Source organism: Pipistrellus hanaki, assembly GCF_964339955.1.
Source record: "Pipistrellus hanaki genome assembly, chromosome: 19".
In the NCBI taxonomy this organism is placed as follows: domain Eukaryota; kingdom Metazoa; phylum Chordata; class Mammalia; order Chiroptera; family Vespertilionidae; genus Pipistrellus; species Pipistrellus hanaki.
Window position 1 is genome coordinate 13,528,500 of NC_140521.1, and position 17,365 is coordinate 13,545,864.

At 53.4% G+C, this 17,365-nt stretch overlaps 1 protein-coding gene across 1 annotated transcript in view; it reads right to left on the bottom strand.

Annotated features, from left to right (window-relative positions):
* Positions 1-7,965: 7,965 nt before the first annotated feature.
* ARHGAP32 (Rho GTPase activating protein 32) overlaps positions 7,966-17,365 on the bottom strand; it is a 165,331-nt gene continuing 155,931 nt past the window's right edge. Inside the window, 2 exon segments of the mRNA XM_084868239.1 lie at positions 7,966-14,581; positions 16,258-17,225. Coding sequence (XP_084724365.1) covers positions 12,155-14,581; positions 16,258-17,225 — 3,395 coding nt within the window. The 3' untranslated portion in view covers positions 7,966-12,154.

Consider the following 17,365-nt stretch of genomic DNA (forward strand, 5'->3'; position numbering starts at 1 on the left):
GGGAAGCAGTGGGAAGGATTTTATGGGAGCCGGGACCTTTGCCCTTCTATGGCGGCAGGGTGTGAGCTCAGGTGCATGGCCCTTTCGGTCCCCAGGGGCCCCAAGCTATCCCTGGGCCTCTGTCTGAACCGCTCAGTCTGGCTGCACCCAACCTTGGCCTCCAAGACCAAAAAGCCGCAGCTAATTCTAACTACTCCTCTACAAATGGTTCCAAGTCATGCACTCAGCAGTCTTTCTGAGCCATTGAGAGCAAATGTATCCACTATTACATGTCAGATGCTGATCAGATTGCTGACTTAGGAGTGCCACAGACCTCACCCGTGTCCACCTGGGCCTTCCCCACCTGTGCCTGGCAACAGCCTCCCTCCCGAGCCACCCACGCTGGTTGCCATGCGGCATGGGCTGGCTCAGCTTGCCCAGAAAGCCTTCCTGAGCTCGGCGCTGACCTTGGCAGCTCAGGTCTGCTTCAAAGAGGCGGCGGGCCCTTCTCACCGCCACGCTTCCAGGCAGCAGCCACCAGGGAGAAGCGGTCTCTCTTCAAAGCCTCGAGCGTGTCCACCTCAGGAAGGATTTCATTCCTGCCTCCCACTCCCTGCCTGTCCTCCGAGAGCTCTTGCAAGGACAACAGGCCCTGGTGAGGTTAAACGCATTGTTCCTTCCTCCTCTGCATATGAAATAAGGCTGCACTTTTCAAATGAAATAGAGCTCTGCCAGGTTGCTCCGTTGCTTGGACCATCGTCCTGTACACCCAAAAGGTTGTGGATTCAGTCCCTGATCGCAGCACGTTCACGAGGCAACCGATGGATGTTTCTCTCTCACATCGATGTTTCTCCCCCTCTCTCTGCCTCTCCCTTCCTCTCTCCCTAAGATAAATAAAAACACACCCTCGGGCCAAAACCGGTTTGGCTCAGTGGATAGAGCGTTGGCCTGCGGACTGAAAAGTCCCAGGTTCGATTCCGGTCAAGAACATGTATCTTGGTTGCAGGCACATCTCCCTCTACCTGTGCAAGAGGCAGCTGATCGATGATTCTCTCTCATCGATGTTTCTAACTCTCTATCCCTCTCTCTTCCTCTCTGTAAAAAAATCAATAAAATATATTAAAAAACAAAACAAAACCAAAAAAAAACACTGCGTTATTAAAACTAGAGTGCAATCAAAGAAAAGTCTGATAACATTAAAAAAAAAAAAAAAAACATACCCTCAGGTGGGGATAAAACAATGAAATAAAACCTTTTCTGGATGGAAGAGTTCGGTGGGATTAGGTTGTGTCCAATAAGTCCTTCCAGGCCACCCTTTTAGGCCGGACTTAACTCAAAACAATTGACTCACTTATTCAGCCAGCACTGGATGTGCACCGTCTGGTCTGAGCATCCTGCCAGGAGCCAGGCAAACAGAATTATATGGGATATGGTCTCTGCTCTTTGGGGGCCCAGAGCCAAGTTGGATGGAAGGTTCCAAATTGATCGCTCTGACCAGTCTCATGGGCCAATTACCTTCACGTTTTATTGGTGTAGTCAAATGTCCATGTTGTTGGTGACTACAGGAAAGAATCAGGTAAACATACATGGGTATGTTTGTGAAAAATTATTCAAAGAAAAGACTCAACATTCAAATTCCATCTATAAAAATCAATGACTTACCATCACACCAGTATTACTGATTTATACATTTAAAATGTCCTACTGAAAGATAGTCGTGCCCTAGATGGTTTGGCTCCGTGGATAGAGCGTCAGCCCGTGGACTGAAGGGTCCCAGGTTCGATTCTGGCCAAGGGCACATGCCCGGGTTACAGGCTCCATCTCTCGTGGGAGATGTGCAGGAGGCAGCCCATCAGTGATTCTCATGATGGCAGGGCTGAGCTCTGGCAATTAAGAAAAGGGCAAAACAGAAGTTCAGGATGGCACCGCTGGGAGAGTGGGTGTTGACAGGGGCCCTGGTTCCTGTGTGAGTCCTCCTTGCCTCATCAAATGTGTCACACAAACACAGAGCTAATCTCAGAGGCCATTAGAAGGTGCTGAGAATGGATGAGGTGTGAACACCATGGAGGGGCTTACGTACCTTGACAGGCGTTAATCAGTAAAAATAGAGGAGGGGTGGCAGATGGGAGCCGGGGATAACTAGCCCCAGGCAGCACAGAGCTCTCTCCTGGGTGGTCATGCCTGGGCAGTGTTGATTGTAGGCATTTCTCACCTTCAAATAAGTTGTTTATCACATTTGTCTTCAGCATTCCAGGGGATGGCCGGGGATATTGAGTTTAAAAAGTTAATATTTGCCCTGGCCAGTTTGGCTTAGTGGGTACAGGGTCACCTGCAGACTGAAGGGTCCCGGGTTCCATTCCGTTCAAGGGCATGTACCTCAGTTGCAGGCTCCTCCCTGGCCTGGGGGCTGCTCGGGGTTCCTGCAGGAGGCAACCAATCATGTGTTTTTCTCACATCGATATTTCTCTCTGTGTTTCCCTCTCTCTTCCACTCTCTCTAAAAATCAATGGAAATATATCCTCGGGCGAGAATTAAAAAAAAAAAAGCAAGTTAATATTTGAAAAGTGCTTAGAACAGGGCCTGAAAACATAATGTTAAATATAATAATAAAACAATAGCAATAATAATGTTATCCTCAACAAGCAGGACAGATAAGCCTAGTTTTTTCAGAGTTATCTACTAATAGTCATTTAAACTCTGGTTTCTGTTTCTTCATTTGAAAAAAGGAAAATATCCCTGCTTATCGAGCAGGGTTGCTGCGGGGATAATACAAAATACTGTTGTAACCTTTGGCTCAGCCCAGGGGGACTTCGCAGGGAAGGGGAGGAGTCTCCCCAAGGTAAGGATGGTCTTCAACTAATGCAGTGTCTTCACCCCAGGAACCTTCCCATAAACCACTGGGACGGTGAATTTGCATGTCAACCAGGTTGGGCCACGGTGCCCAGATATTTGGTCAAAGATTATTCTGGATATTTCTGTGAGGATATTTTGGATGATTAACATTTAAATTCGTGGACTTTGAGTAAAGCAGATTGCCCTCTATAATGTGGTGGGCCTCATCCAATCTGCTGAAGGCCTGAACAGAACAGAAGTCTGCCTCTCTGAACAAGAAGTAAACTGCAGTAACAGCCCTTAGATTTGAGCTGCAGCATTGGCTCACTCCTGGGTCTCCAGCCTGCTTTGGACTTGCCAGGCATGTGATCCCGTGATCCAATTTCTTAAATATGTACATATATATAATATGCATATGTTTATATATATACATTAGAGGCCCAGTGCATGGATTTGTGCATTAGTGAGGTCCCTCAGCCTGGCCTGCACCCTCTTGCAATCTGGGACCCCTCGGGGGATGTCAGAGGCCCAGTGCACGGTTTTGGCCCGATTCCGGCAGGGCAGGCTAAGGAACCCCACATGTGCATGAATCTGTGCACCGGACCCCTAGTATGCATATAAGATCTTTCTTTAATCTCTTCCTGCCCTCCCCCCATCCCTCCTTCCCTCTGAGATTCACCAGTCTGTTCCATGTTTCCATGCCTGTGCATTAAGTGTCTACTTTGTCAGGCGGCAAATTGGAGGAGAGGCCAGAATGCAAAGATCCCTGAGGTTACGTGGATGGACTGAGAGGACATCAAATGTCTTCATTTGCTCACGGCCTGGGCCTGCGAATTGACTCAGTAAGCAGATTTCACACTCCAACCGGGTACTGGGCAGTCACTAGGGACCACAGGTGGCTCAGTGGAAGGTGGCGCCTGTCCCCCCAGCCTTTGTGGCCTTGGGGACAAAAACTGAGTGCCTGGAAACTTGGGAGGGCAGGGGAGCGAGCTGAGCCAGGACGTGCCTTGCGGGGTGATTTCGGGGATGGATTTTCCTTCTCCAAGGTTCATCCCCTCGGTATTTATGGCATCCTGGGGGCATTGCACCTCAGCAGCGGGGTGCCGCTGCCACTCTGGTTCCTATGGAAACTGAACTAGGACAGGAGGAACAAAAGGCTCTCCAAGGTCATCGGAGCAAAGGAGAGCGGAACAGAGACAGCAAATCACTGGGTACCTTCCTCCCCTTCTCACTGAAACACGGGCCCTCCATCAGCCCCATATGTCGGGGCCCCAGGCCTCTGGGGGAACAGGTGGAAGACACAGCCACTGCTAAGGTCCCCCACAGGGCACCACTGCTCCCCTGGTTGGCTCACTGGTCAGGCTTTTCCCAGGATGTCCCTCAAGAGGGGTATCCCACCTGCACCTGGCACCTGAACCACCAGGATGGAGGAGAAGAGGAGCCCCCTGGATGCCAACAGATCCTGGGAGGCGGCCTGGTAAAGTCAGAGGGAGCTGGGGGCAGGGACCGGCATGCTCTGCTCTCCGCTGCTGAAATCCTTCCCCTTCCGGCGGGGTTCACAGCAGTCCCCTTGCCCCTGACCCCGGGCTATGCAAGCCCCTCACACTGGCACCACCTGTTCCATTCCAAGGTCGGGGATTACAATGACAGCATTTTTTCCCCGTGGTGCTCAGTGTATGCGCAATACGCAGGCTGTTTCACCCAAGGCGCTGCATGATTTGCTTAAGCTTCTGTGACATCAAAACATGCACTAGAAAAGCCCATGTTACCTGCCTGGTGAAATATTCCTTAAAGAGAAATAATGAACAGGAAAGTGCCTGGGCCCGGGGAGGAGCGAGCAGATCCAGTCTGAGAACCTTCAATGGAAGCTCTCAGATTCAGGGACAGAGCCAGAGGGGGTCCTGTCACAGATGAGAGCCTGACAGGACACTGTTCAGGGCCCGAGTGCGTGAGGGAGGATGGTAGCCACCCCTCTACCTCCTACTTCTGGCTCCCTCTACCTCCTTCCAGTCCTCTGCCAGCCCCCGCCTTTGCCCCCCATCCAGGGCAGCTGGCCCCTCCTGGTCTCCAATGGCCCCCTGTGTGTCCGCCCCGCTGCCTGGAGGCCCCATTCTTGCTCCCTCTCTCACATGAGTCTCTAGAGCAGTTCCATCTGGAGCCAGAGCCTACCTCTCCCCACACCCCAAAAAACAACAACTCCCCACCCTCAAGCCTGGCTCCTAGTAGGCCTTCCCCAGCAACCATGACCTCCCAAGGCCCCCCTGGAGGAGCTGCTCTGCACACCAAGGTGCCCAGAGAAAAGGCCAGCGAAGGCCACCAGGCCCCTCTGGAGGCGAGGGAAGCAGCAGCCCATGGAATCACAGGCAGGCAGGCCCCAGGGAACCTGCCCATAAACAGCCTTGAGAATAAAAAGTATGTCAACAGCACCACCTGGTGGCTTCTTCAAAATAGACGCATTTCTAGGTAGTTAGCATGGTTACAAAAGGCAGTCCTTTCCTATAGGGCTGAGCCTAGGCAAAAACAAAGTTTTCTCAAGGTTATTGTTGCCAATGACCTCTTTCTTCCTTTGTTTTATTCTGTCAGTTACGGCTTACACTCAATATTATTCTGTATTAGTTTCAGGGGTGCAGCATAGCAGTTAGACAATCATGTACGGTACATAGTGGTCACCCCGATATTACAAGTGCCCACCATAGTTACTATATTATCAACCACATTCCCTATGCTGTGATTTACATCTTTGTGACCATGCTGCAACTGCCTATTTGTAATTCACCCCTTTTCATCCAGCCCCCCCTCCACTCTCTTTCTTAAACATGACTCATTCATTCACATTCATTCAGCAAACCTATTTGAGAACATACCATGTGCCAGCCTCTCATGGAGCATATAAACCAATGAAGAAATAGAGACAACTCATAGATAAACCAATAAAAAGAATGTCTGAGGGGGAAGTGCTATTTGCAGAATTAAGAGGGTGATGTGATTGCGTGGCTACGTCAGGCTCGGTCCTAAAGGAAGTGGTGAGATCTTAATGAAGAGTCAGTCTCCTATCAGAACATTGTAGGCAGAGAGAACAGCTTATACAAGGAACCTGTGAACAGGCTTGGTATAAAGGGAAAATAAATGGCCAGTGTCATCTGAATTCTAATGGCGGGGGCGGGGGGGGCGAGGAAGAGAGAGGGAGGGAGAGAGGCAACAGAGAGAAGTCGGGGCTGGGTTGCTAGATAGAAGAGTTTGGATTTAATTGTAAGTGCTATTGGAAGACTTTGGATGGGGCAGATGCCAGGATGAGGGGTAGGGGAGAATGGTGCACTGGCTTAGCAGTAGAGTAGGCAGCTCCCAAATGACCCACAGGTGGCCTAGGCCCATGGTCTGCAAACTGCGGCTCAGCTTGCGAGCCATGTGCAGCTCTTTGGCTCTTTCAAAAATACCACAGCCTGGGCGAATCTATTTTGAAGAAGTGGCGCTAGAAGAAGTTTGAGTTTAAAAAATTTGGCTCTCCAAAGAAATTTCAATCGTTGTACCATTGATATATGGCTCTGTTGACTCATGAGTTTGCCAACCACTGGCCTAGGCCATGGCTGCTTAGGATTTCACAAATACAACAGGGCCTCAGGGGTGGGCGGGGCTCCAGACTTTACTCCCAATCACACGCCCAATGACTCAGTCCCGCCCACAATTCCTTGCCCAGTGTCACCCATTGTGTCCATCACTTAGGATCCATGAGAACAAGTCTAAGTTCTTTTCTTCTGAGAGCGCTGCATATATTTAGGTTGACTCTCCTGGGTACCACTCCCTCCCACACCTCCTCTACTCATTGCAATGGGTTACAGGTTAGCTGATGGTGAGCAGGCGCCCTTCCAGATGCTAAGGAGGTAGGTCTTTGGCCAAGCGCCACATTCTCTAAGATAGGGGACAAATGTGTCCCTCTTTGTAAGGCGGGAACATCCCAGTTGCCCTGGCCAGGTAGCTCAGTTGGTTAGAGCGTTGTCCCCATACGTCAAGGCTGGGGGTTCGATCTCGGGTCAGGGCAATACAAGAAGCAACCAGGGAGTGTGTAAATAAGTGGAACAACAAACCAATGTCTCTCTCTCTCTTTTTCAAGTCAATAAATAATTTTTTAAAAGGAAACATCCCAGATATCCAAAAAGATTACCTTAACATAGGAGATGATGGTATTAGTAATTCTTAATCCCTTTACTCCTTTTCATCCAGCCCTCCCCCCACCCCCCCCCACACACCCCGCCACTCTTTCTTTCTTAAACGTGATTCATTCATTCAGCAAACCTATTTGAGAACACACCCTGTGTCAACCTCTCATGAAGCATACAAACTATTCATTTGCAGTGTCGCAAAGTAATTTTTGAGTCCAACATTGGATGCTTTTGCCTCGCCCCTAGGAAGCTACTCTACATGTTTTAATTGGTTTGTTCAATGTTTGGCAGAGAACATCTCTAATCCAAGCATGGACATCACTCAGCGTCGTCCTCGGTGCTATCCACAAATAGATGGATATGCTGAGTAACTACAACGTATTTTTATTATTATTTTTTAAATGTTTTTGTTGATTTTTAGAGAGGGAGAGCGATAGAAGCTTCCATGAGAGAGAAACATCATTGATCGGCTGCCTCCTGCACTCCCCCTCCTGGGGACTGAGCCCACTATCTGGGCATGTGGCCTGATTAGAAATCAAACCAGTGGCCTCTTGGTTCATGGGTCAATGCTCAACCACTGAGCCACATCGGCCTGCAACTGCAATGTATTTTTAGAAAGCAGGGGCTTCCCTAATGCTGAGTCACGCTGCCCCACTGGGAAGTCCCATGCCAACCCCGGAACCATGTCCTTGCCGAGGCTCTTCCTGCAAAATGGACCTCAACCGGGTGAAACATCAGCTTTGCAAGCAGATTGAGCTGACTGATTACATCCTTGGTAATATCTATAGAGGTATAGATGCCTAATATGCAAAGTGTCCCTTTGGGAGTTTGACCGACAGGGAATTGGGTTGCTTGCAATGATATGTGCTGACCACCAAGGGATGGCGAGGAATGAAGGGAGCCCCTTCGGAATAATAATCCATTATTTAAATACTAATCACCCCATCTCGTTTGTGATTATCCCTATTGGGTTAAAAAGGAAGCACACACAACGAAGTCTGTTTTAACCTGAAATAGTTTTGTTGATATTGGAGTTGCGTTCCAGTGGGACATTTGCTGGAAACCACAGAATTCTCCGTCTGGATGATCATAGTACAAAAGCCCTTCTCTCCCCTGCCCCGACCCCCATTCCCCCCCAAAAAAACCAAAACCAAAAACAAAGAAGCAAACAAAACCCCAAACCCACAACTCGGCTTCCAATGAGTTTTAAAGAAATGAGACACTAAATATTTACATAGGGACCAAGAAATAAATCACAAAACTATTTACAGAAATACACAAGCCGTATAGGCAGTTCACAATGTACACGGGTTCACAAAAATATTAAGACATAAAAAAAAAAAACTATATAAATTAAAGTGCAAGAACTCAAACGCGGGGTCTACGGCATCCTAGGATGCTTCTCTCATGCAGGCCATGGTTGAAAAATCAGGTTTTGCTACCTCGGAATCTACACTGTAAGACAACCATTTCAACCTCTGAACACGTAACAGCGTGGATCGGACACGGCAGAGGCCCATACACGCGGCGTGTCTTGCGCAGTTAACGCACCATCCCCAACATTTTGGCCACACACAGCGCTGAAACTCACATGCCTCTCACCACCGGGCAGTAACCTCCTGCCATACTCTTGCTATCATTGCACACTCCATTCAGACAACACTTTGCCCATACTGGATGGATGGGTGGGGGCTGGGCCAGGCAGGGGACAGACACGAGGCCTAGGCAGGCTCCTGTCAGCAGAAGGGGCGGATTCCAAACCCACATTCTGTGCACCGACTGCCGCCTTACATGTGCGAACCACCTCTCCACCCCCTCCACATCCTGTACAGGTGAGTCCTGGAATTTTCAACCTGGCCCTGTGTTCTAAAAATGCTCTCTTGTCATTATAAACATGTGCAGACCTCACCGGGGGGCCATCCAGGGGTTGCACTTAAAAAAAAAAAAAAAAAAAAAAAAAAAAACGACAGCAAGCGATAAGGCTCAGATGAAATTTGGTGACAGGAGAATGGCACCTCTGGGACCATAATTTATATAGTTAGCAACGACTCTGGCCGAGACACCCCGGGGAATGTTGATTCCTACCAAACCACGCACGGTGGCATCAGGATCTTGTCAAAGAGAAAACCTGGGGACGGGATTTTGGAAATACCAATAGAAATAGGGGTTAGATTATGGAAATACCAATAGAAATATGGGTTGGATTATGGAAATACCAATAGAAATAGGGGTTGGATTATGGAAATACCAATAGAAATATGGGTTGGATTGTGGAAATACCAATAGAAATATGGGTTGGATTATGGAAATACAATAGAAATATGGGTTGGATTGTGGAAATACCAATAGAAATATGGGTTGGATTATGGAAATACCAATAGAAATATGGGTTGGATTGTGGAAATACCAATAGAAATAGGGGTTGGATGCATAAGGCAGCTCCATTTCCTTGATTGGCATTTCCATGCCACTGCGGGAAAGGAACGATCCTTCATCGCGCTCTCTGGGAAGTCGCACAGGCGGACTGCTGAGGTAACTTGGCTCACAGTGAGGTGCCATCCGATTTCTACCCAATAGCCTTGGAAAGGGGAATACGCGGGCAAAGCCCCTTAAGTAACAAACTCTGAAGTTAAGGCTGTTTCTACACACACCAAGTGCAACAATGCTGGACTGGACCTAGAGTTGGCATTGCACACCCATACGGGTAAATTGAGTCATTTTTCTCTGATCAAAATATTTACGTGATATGTCTGAGTCCATAGGACAGGAGTAAAAGAACTGCTTTGAGGAACTGGCCGTCGCATTTAGGAAAGACTTCGGTGGCACGAGTCCATGTGTGTGACCCCAAATCCACGAGGATGAAGACTGGAGGGGAGTGGGGGAGGGGAGAGACTTTTCAGCCATGCCCTTCTGGACTCACATCCTTCTAAATCCTTTTTCTTTTTACTAAAAATAATATATATATATCTCTATATATATTGCTTTGGGAGAACAAACGGTATGAAATGTTTTACCAGGATGACACTTTACCAAATATTGAGGGGGGCGGGGGGGGGGGGTAAAGAAACACCTGTCATTAAAGCCACCTATGTCCTCATCACAGCAGCTCTCTCCAACGGCCATGCTGCCGGGGAGAACTCAGGGCCCTGTGACCACAAAGGGCAATGGGCTGCCTACTTGATAAAAAGGTGGTTAAAGTAAAAAATAAAATAAAATCAGCGCCATCTATTCACCAAAGACCAAACTCCTGGGTACTGAGCGGGAGCCCGCCAGGCTGCCTAACTCAGACTCTGGGACAGCAAGGGAATCTGTATCTTTAAGGGGCCTCAGGGTTTCTTCTATCAGGATCCTGACGGAATCCCTCTGATCAATTTGGGAGGGGGTGGGGGGGAGAACACTGGAAAACCTTACCAAGTACTTTCACATATAAATAAAATGTGTTCTTCTTAAAACTTTTATTTCTTTTCCTAAATATAAACCCTTAAAATGCACTCACACGTGTTGTTTTTTTTTTTTGTTTGTTTTTATTAAATAAAAAAGGAACTGGCATGACTCCTAATCTTTATACAAATTCACAGCAATAATAGCAGCATAAATTTAGCCTCTTAAAAGATTTCTTCCTTTGCTCTAAATACAATCCCAAGTTTTTTTCTTAAAAAAAAAGCCAGAGCAGCGACCATCCAGTGAATGGAATGAAAGCCCCCAGGTGTGAATGTATAAAAATCAAGTGTCCCCTAAGAGTCCTGGAATGAAATGACAATCGAGAAAACGCGTCCCTGGGAAGGCTTCGCGCGCTGGGGGTGAGCTGAGAACATAGAATCGCGTTGGGCTGGAAGGTGCCCCGTCCAACGCGAATCAGGAATGAGGGCAACTTTCTAAAGAAAGTTCTGGGCGAGGGGCCTGTGTGACATGCCCACGGAGTTATCAGAATGGGACCGGAAATGCTGGTGTCGATGGCAGTTACAGTAGTAGACTGTGACAGCGGAGGGGGTGAGCAGACAGCGCGCCGTTCCTCAGGGCACACACGTCACTGCCCGGAATGGGAATGCCCACGGTGCCACGGGGCTGGGCACTACCCAGCTATTGGCAGGTTTGGGAACAGGGACTACGGAGCTACTTTTTAGAATTCCCGGGAAACCTGCAGTCCGGCTGAGAAACTGAAAATGAACGCGTCGGTTTGCCATCATGATCAATTACGTGTCTAGCTAGTCAAACCATGCTGGGGGCTGTTTTTTATTTTTAATGGGGAAAAAGTTGCTTTAGGGAAACAAATGGTGTGAAATGTTCTTTGCTAGGGTTACAAGTCAACTAACGCTCGTTAAGAGAAAGGGAAACTGAAGGCAGAGGGCCCCACTGGAAGCAGGGATAGGGCTCTCTGGTGCTACCAGCGCCCCCCCCCCCCCCTGGCGCCGCCTGAGAATGTCTGCTTCTGCCTTTGTCCTTCTCTTCCCCCGGGGACCTGAGCCTGATGGGGATCTGAGCCTGATGGGGATCTGAGCCTGTTCTCGGAGCTGAGACACACCCATGAGAAAGAAGGATGCGCAGGACACGGGGCAGCGTGGGCCGACACGGTGTGACTATGATGACTCTTCACTAAATGCTTAGTCTGACTTCCTGTATGTTTTAGTCAGATTCTACTAAAGGTTCCACTGACTTAGCAGAAGGATGGGGGATGGGGGTGGGGAGTTTCTCAGTTGGAATTTAACGCGAAACGGGGAGAATGACGTGGGAACGGAGTGCCAGCCTGAGCCGGCGACACGGGCCCCGGACACACATCGGCAGGAATGCAAAAGGAAACGGATGGCAGCCGCTCTGAGATGCACAGCCGGCACTAGGAAGGACAAAGCCACGTCCAAACGCAGGCAGTCCTCGGGCTGGGCTCTCACGGATTCGCACTACCGGGTGGCGACGGGCTCACTACCAGGTTGTCAACACCCTGTGCTTGACAGCCACTCGGATCTCGCCTAGTGACAAAGCGTTGAGTCCTTAGAGGCGGAAATGAAACAGGAAGGGGAGATTTCTCTTAACTATGTTTTGTTTCTGAATGTGGTTGTGGGAAGGGGGGGGTTATAGCTTTTTTTTTTTTTTTTTTTTAATCTTTTTGGTTACTGAAAAAAAAAAAAAAAAAATAGAACAGTCCACTGTCCAGCAGAGGCTGCTTCAACTCTATTGCTCTCTCGGGGGGCTCATTCCGCATGGACCTGGGTTTCGGGGTGCTGCTGCAGGGCCAGCTCCGCGGGCAGGAAGGCGCCCTGCCCCAGCGCGGTGGCGTAGGTCCTGCTCTGCGGGTGGGCGAAGCCGGGGGGCAGGTAGGCCCCCACGGCTCCCCCCGCGAAGCCCCCTCGCTGGAGCTGGGGCGGCGAGTGGTAGCCCTCCAGGTTGTCGTACTGGGACACGGTGGCCAGGCTGCCCTGGCGCCGGCCGTGGGCCGGGTACTGGCACAGCGCCCCGGGGTCCCGCTGCTCCCCGCTCTGGGTGTGATGGAGCTTCAGGCTGTGGCTCCGCTCGGGCTTCGGGGGCGGGACCGAGGAGGCCTGGCCGAGCTGCGGCTCGTCCTCCGCGTAGCAGTCTCGGGGCTGCCTGGCCCGAGGAGGCCTCTCCAGCTCTTTGCAGAGCCTCGCCGCCTCCTTCTGGTTCAGCCGCAGAGACTCGGGGCCCAGGGTCATGTACTTCCCTGCAGAGTTGTGGTGGTAGCTGGCGGGCTCGCAGGCGTCCGGACTCCCTTTGGACCCGTAATCCAAGAGGCCGGCCCCCTGGGGGTGCGGGGGCCCATTTCTCGGCTCGCACGGGTGCCTATGGCTTGCTTCCTGGGGTGCCCTGTGCTCGGGGAGGCCGCTGCCGCCGCCGCCGCAGCCAGTGTCGTGCAGCTTGCGGTTCCTGAGGCTGCTCTGCTTCTGCGGGAGGGACGGTTTCTCTGGCTGCCCGTTGCCGTGCCCCCCATGTCCGCCGTGCCCATGCCCGTGGTGATGGGCCCTGTCCAGCTCGGCCTCCGGGTGTTTGCGGTAGAAGGGGTCTCCGCCCTCGGGGCTGAGGGCCTTCCCGGGGGGCCGGGGGGCCTCCTTGCCCTCGGCCACGGAGAGGAGTCCAGTTTTCCCAGGATCGGATTTGCTGCGCAGGTGGATGACATAGATGCCTCCGCCGCCGCCCAGCTCCTCCTGCAGGGCCCCCGGGGGGCCCATCATGTTGTCGTACTGGGACATGACGGGCCCCTTGACCTTCTGCCGGGCCCGGCTCTCCCTGCGGATGGACTGCAGGCGGTACTTCTCCATGTCCTCCAGGTCCCACGAGGCGTAGGCGTGCTTCCCGTCGCCGGCCGGGGACACGCCCACAAGGCCGTGGTCATTCCCGGGGAAGTAGCCCGCCAGGGCGGCCCGGGGCCGGGGCGGCGGGAGCCCGGCGGCGGCGTACCCGTACCCGTACAGGCCCTTGCCCTGCAGCCGGGGGTTGTGGAAGGCGAGGTCGCGGCCGGGCAGGCGGTGGTGGTGGTGGTGGTGCAGGGGCCGCAGCTGCACGGTGCCGTAGGCGTCCAGGTCGCACAGGGTGGTGCCGCCGCCGCCGCCGCCGTCGGGGCCGTAGTAGGTGGCGGAGGAGGAGGAGGAGGAGGAGCAGCCGCCGGAGGAGTAGGGGCTGTAGCGGTAGTGCACCCGGCCGTTCTCGAAGTAAGGCTGCAGCTGCGTGACGTGGTAGTCGGAGGAGCGGGCCTGCGAGGCCGGGTATGGCTTGTACGGGTACAGGGGCCGCGGGCAGTAGGCCGCCGGCTCGTCGTCGTCGGGGGGCACCTCCGTGCGGGAGATGGGCACGGAGCGGATCATGGTGGCGGCGGCCGGCGGGGTGTGCAGGGACTGCACCCTCCGGATGGTGGGGTACACGGAGGAGATGTCTTCCGGGTAGCAGCCGCCCCGGATGGAGGAGCTCAGGGAGGTCACGTACTCGACCCGGCCGCACGGTGGCTTGGAGGGGGGTCCCGAGGAAGACGCCGCCGCCGTGCTCCTCCCCGGGGCCACGTAGGTGTTGTAACGGGGGCCGCCCAGGGAGGCGGGAGGCTCGGACCGGGCCCCGTAGGCGGCGGCGGCATGGGGCGGCTCCAGGCCGCTGTGATGGGGGGGCACGCTCTGGGGGCGGTACTGGTGGCAGTTTGGGGGGGTCATGTTGAAATGCACACAGTTTTCTGGACCGAAGGGCTCGGGGGCGATGACATCGGGCCTCGTGAAGGCGGAGTAAGGGGCTTTCGGAGGCGCCGCGTGCTTCGGCTGCAGGACGGGGAGCGGCAGAGGCAGGCCATCATCCCCGAAGGGGTGGTACCCGGCGCCGCCCGCTGCCTCCACGCCGCCGCCGCTGCAGTGGATGGAGGCGGCGGCCACTTTGCTCTCCATCGTCCGGGCGGGGGGCACGGGGGCCGGGAAGCCGCAGGCGGCGTGGTGCAGAGGGGGTGCGCGGGGGCCTTCCCGCAGCTTCTCGGGGAGGCCCGGCTGGACAGCAGGACACGCGGTGGGGGCCGAGGCGGGGCACGGAGTGGCAGCCCCACAGCCGTCCCCCGCGAGGCCGGGGGCAGGATCCTCTGCAGAGGCCCTGGGTTCCGGGGGCCTCTCCGGAGTGGGAACGACTCCTGGGACCTAAGGAGAAATGAGGACAAGCGTGAGTGTGTCTTCCGTGCTCCCCTTGGGGGAGTCAGCACCATCACAGGGGTGACTCACAAGCTGAGGCTGGGCGGGCAGCAGCCTGGAATTCCCCGGCCAGAACCGCAGGCACCCTGTCCCCACAGCCGGGACATGGCCTGCGGGGCCACCTGACAGGGCAGCCACCTCCATTGTGAGGTCTGCTCTAGCTGCTGATGGGTTTGAGATGGGAGAGGAGGTTGCCTATGACAGTCTTAACGTGCAGACCAAAACAGAGGTTTAATCAAGTAATAGTCACACTTCAAAATCTATGCCGGGCCGAAACCGGTTTGGCTCAGTGGATAGAATGTCAGCCTGCAGGCTGAAAGGTCCCAGGTTCGATTCCGGTCAAGGGCATGTACCTTGGTTGGGGGCACATCCCCAGTAGGGGGTGTGCAATAGGCAGCTGATCGATGATTCTTTCTCATCAATGTTTCCAGCTCTCTATCCCTCTCTCTTCCTCTCTGTAAAAAATCAATAAGATATGCGCCGAAACCGGTTTGGCTCAGTGGTAGAGCGTCGGTCTGCGGACTGAAAGGTCCCGGGTTCGATTCCGGTCAGGGGCATGTACATTGGTTGCGGGCACATCCCCAGTGGGGGGTGTGCAAGAGGCAGCTGGTCGATGTTTCTCTCTCATCGACGTTTCTAGCTCTCTATCCCTCTCCCTTCCTCTCTGTAAAAAATCAATAAAATATATTTTTTTTAAAAAATTAAAAAATAAATTAAAAACATCAATAAGATATATTAAAAAAAAAAAAAAAAAAAAAATCTATGCCGACTCTCTGTCCAGCTCAGGCTCGCCAGCAGTGGGAACAATTTGCTAAAAAGAGGGAGGGGTTCTCTCTGGAGAGATGTTTGAAGTGAGGAGTTGTAAACCCCAACGGGCACTAAACTCTGGGGTGGCCGCAGAGGCTGAGGCTGCAAATACCCCAACTTGAGGTGCAGCTGTAGAAAGAGCATCCTTCCCCTGCAGAAGACTAGACAATAGTTCAAGGTGACCACAGAACACCTGGGCATTTTTTTTTTCCTAGGAAGAAACCTTAGCATTTTGCACACAACATTGTCTCATCAAGATGGGTGCTCGCTGGGCTGCAGAGCCTGCTGCTTCGTGTTGAGAAAATGAGCTCACACTTCTAGGAAGTCTGCGAGGCAGAACGCCTGACACACGTCCTGAGACTGAAGCGCCCGTATCGGGCAGACGGGAAGAACCGGCGGGCGAGGCTCGGTGATTTCAGTGACTTGCCCGAGGTCACCATGAGTCAGTGCCGGTGCCGGAGAACCCACCGCGGCCCAGATACCCGGAGCCCCGTCTGACTCACTATCACCCCTGGTATCGCTCTGAGGAAACTACCCAGAGGCTGGCTGGCTGGCGGGAGGCAGGAGCGGGCAGACGCCGTTAGGCCAAGGTCATTGTGGAACTGCCCCTCCTTCCTGAGAAAAACCGGCATCGAGGAAAAGGCAGATCCCAACCTCCAAGGGGAAATGCTTCGTGAAAACCTGCCCGAGGACTGGAAAATAGATACAGTGCCCGACTCCGAGGTAACACACCCTGCTGAAAAGTGAGACCTTTGCAAAAAGTGCCTTTCCTTTCCTTGACCCCCCCCCCCCCCCCCCCCCCCCCCCCCGCTTCTTACCTTGTGGGAATTATTGAATCCTATGCAAGCGGCTGCTGGCCCGTGCCCCAGGGCTGGTAACGGCTCTGCTGGTCTCTGGGACGGAGGAGCGGGAAGAGGGCGGTGGGTTCTGTGCGGACGCTGAAGGGTGGCAGCGGCAGCAAAATCGGAGGCGGCGGCAGGCTGCTCCGCCGGCTCCCAGCTGGCTTCCCAGGCGCCGGTGTCAGCCGCAGCAGCGGCTGCGTAAGCCAGGCTGGCTGTACCCACAGGCTCCTCGGGGGACCCGGAAAGAGGGTAGGGTCTGTCTCGAGAGGGTGTGGGAGATTTGTCAGTCAGTGGTGAGGCGTGATGGGGCTGATCCACGCTTGCCCCGAAATAAGAAGGCGGCTGATCATCGCTGTAGAAGTGAACTTGAGTCTGGTCCTCGTCCGCAAAGGAGACGGTGGGCCCCGTGGTCTTCCCAGGCTGGTCGTCCTGGAAACCGATGATGTGCTCGTCAGACTTGGAGTCTCTTAAGGGAGCTGCAGTGGCGCTGGCCTGTCCCGGGCCCCCCGACGTGCAGGCCGGATAGGGCTGCTGCCCGGGCCCGGGGGCGCTGGGGCGGGCTTGGTCCCAGGCGGCGGCGGCGGCGGCGGCCGTGTCGGGCAGGAGCTGCTGGCAGCTCCCGGGTGCGTGGCTCGGGAGGAGAAAGTGCTCTGTGGGCCCGTCGGCTGGCACAGGGGTCTTGTCCGGGGCCACATGAGGGCGGTAAATAGGCAGGCTCTCTTCGGCGGTGGCAGCCACCGCCACGTCTCCGTAGCTCGCAGGCTGGCAAGCGCCGGGCCTCTTCAGCGGCTGGGTGGAGGAGGCTTGCTGTGCGGACTCGGCTAGTGCCAGCGCCAGCAGGCGGGCGACGTTTTTCGGAGGCGGTGGCGGTGGGATAAGAGACACTGAACTGACGGGAATGGCCTCCTGAGGGGGGTCATGGGTAGCTGCTCCTGGTGGGGAAACTGGGAGAAAAAAAATGAGAGTGAAAAGGCAGCTGTGTTATCCCAGCTATGGAAAGCCAGCACTCCCCGCTTGATCCCTAAAAAAAAAAAATAAAATAAAAATAAAAGTAGGTGCCTTCCGCATTCCACGGTCTTCCGTC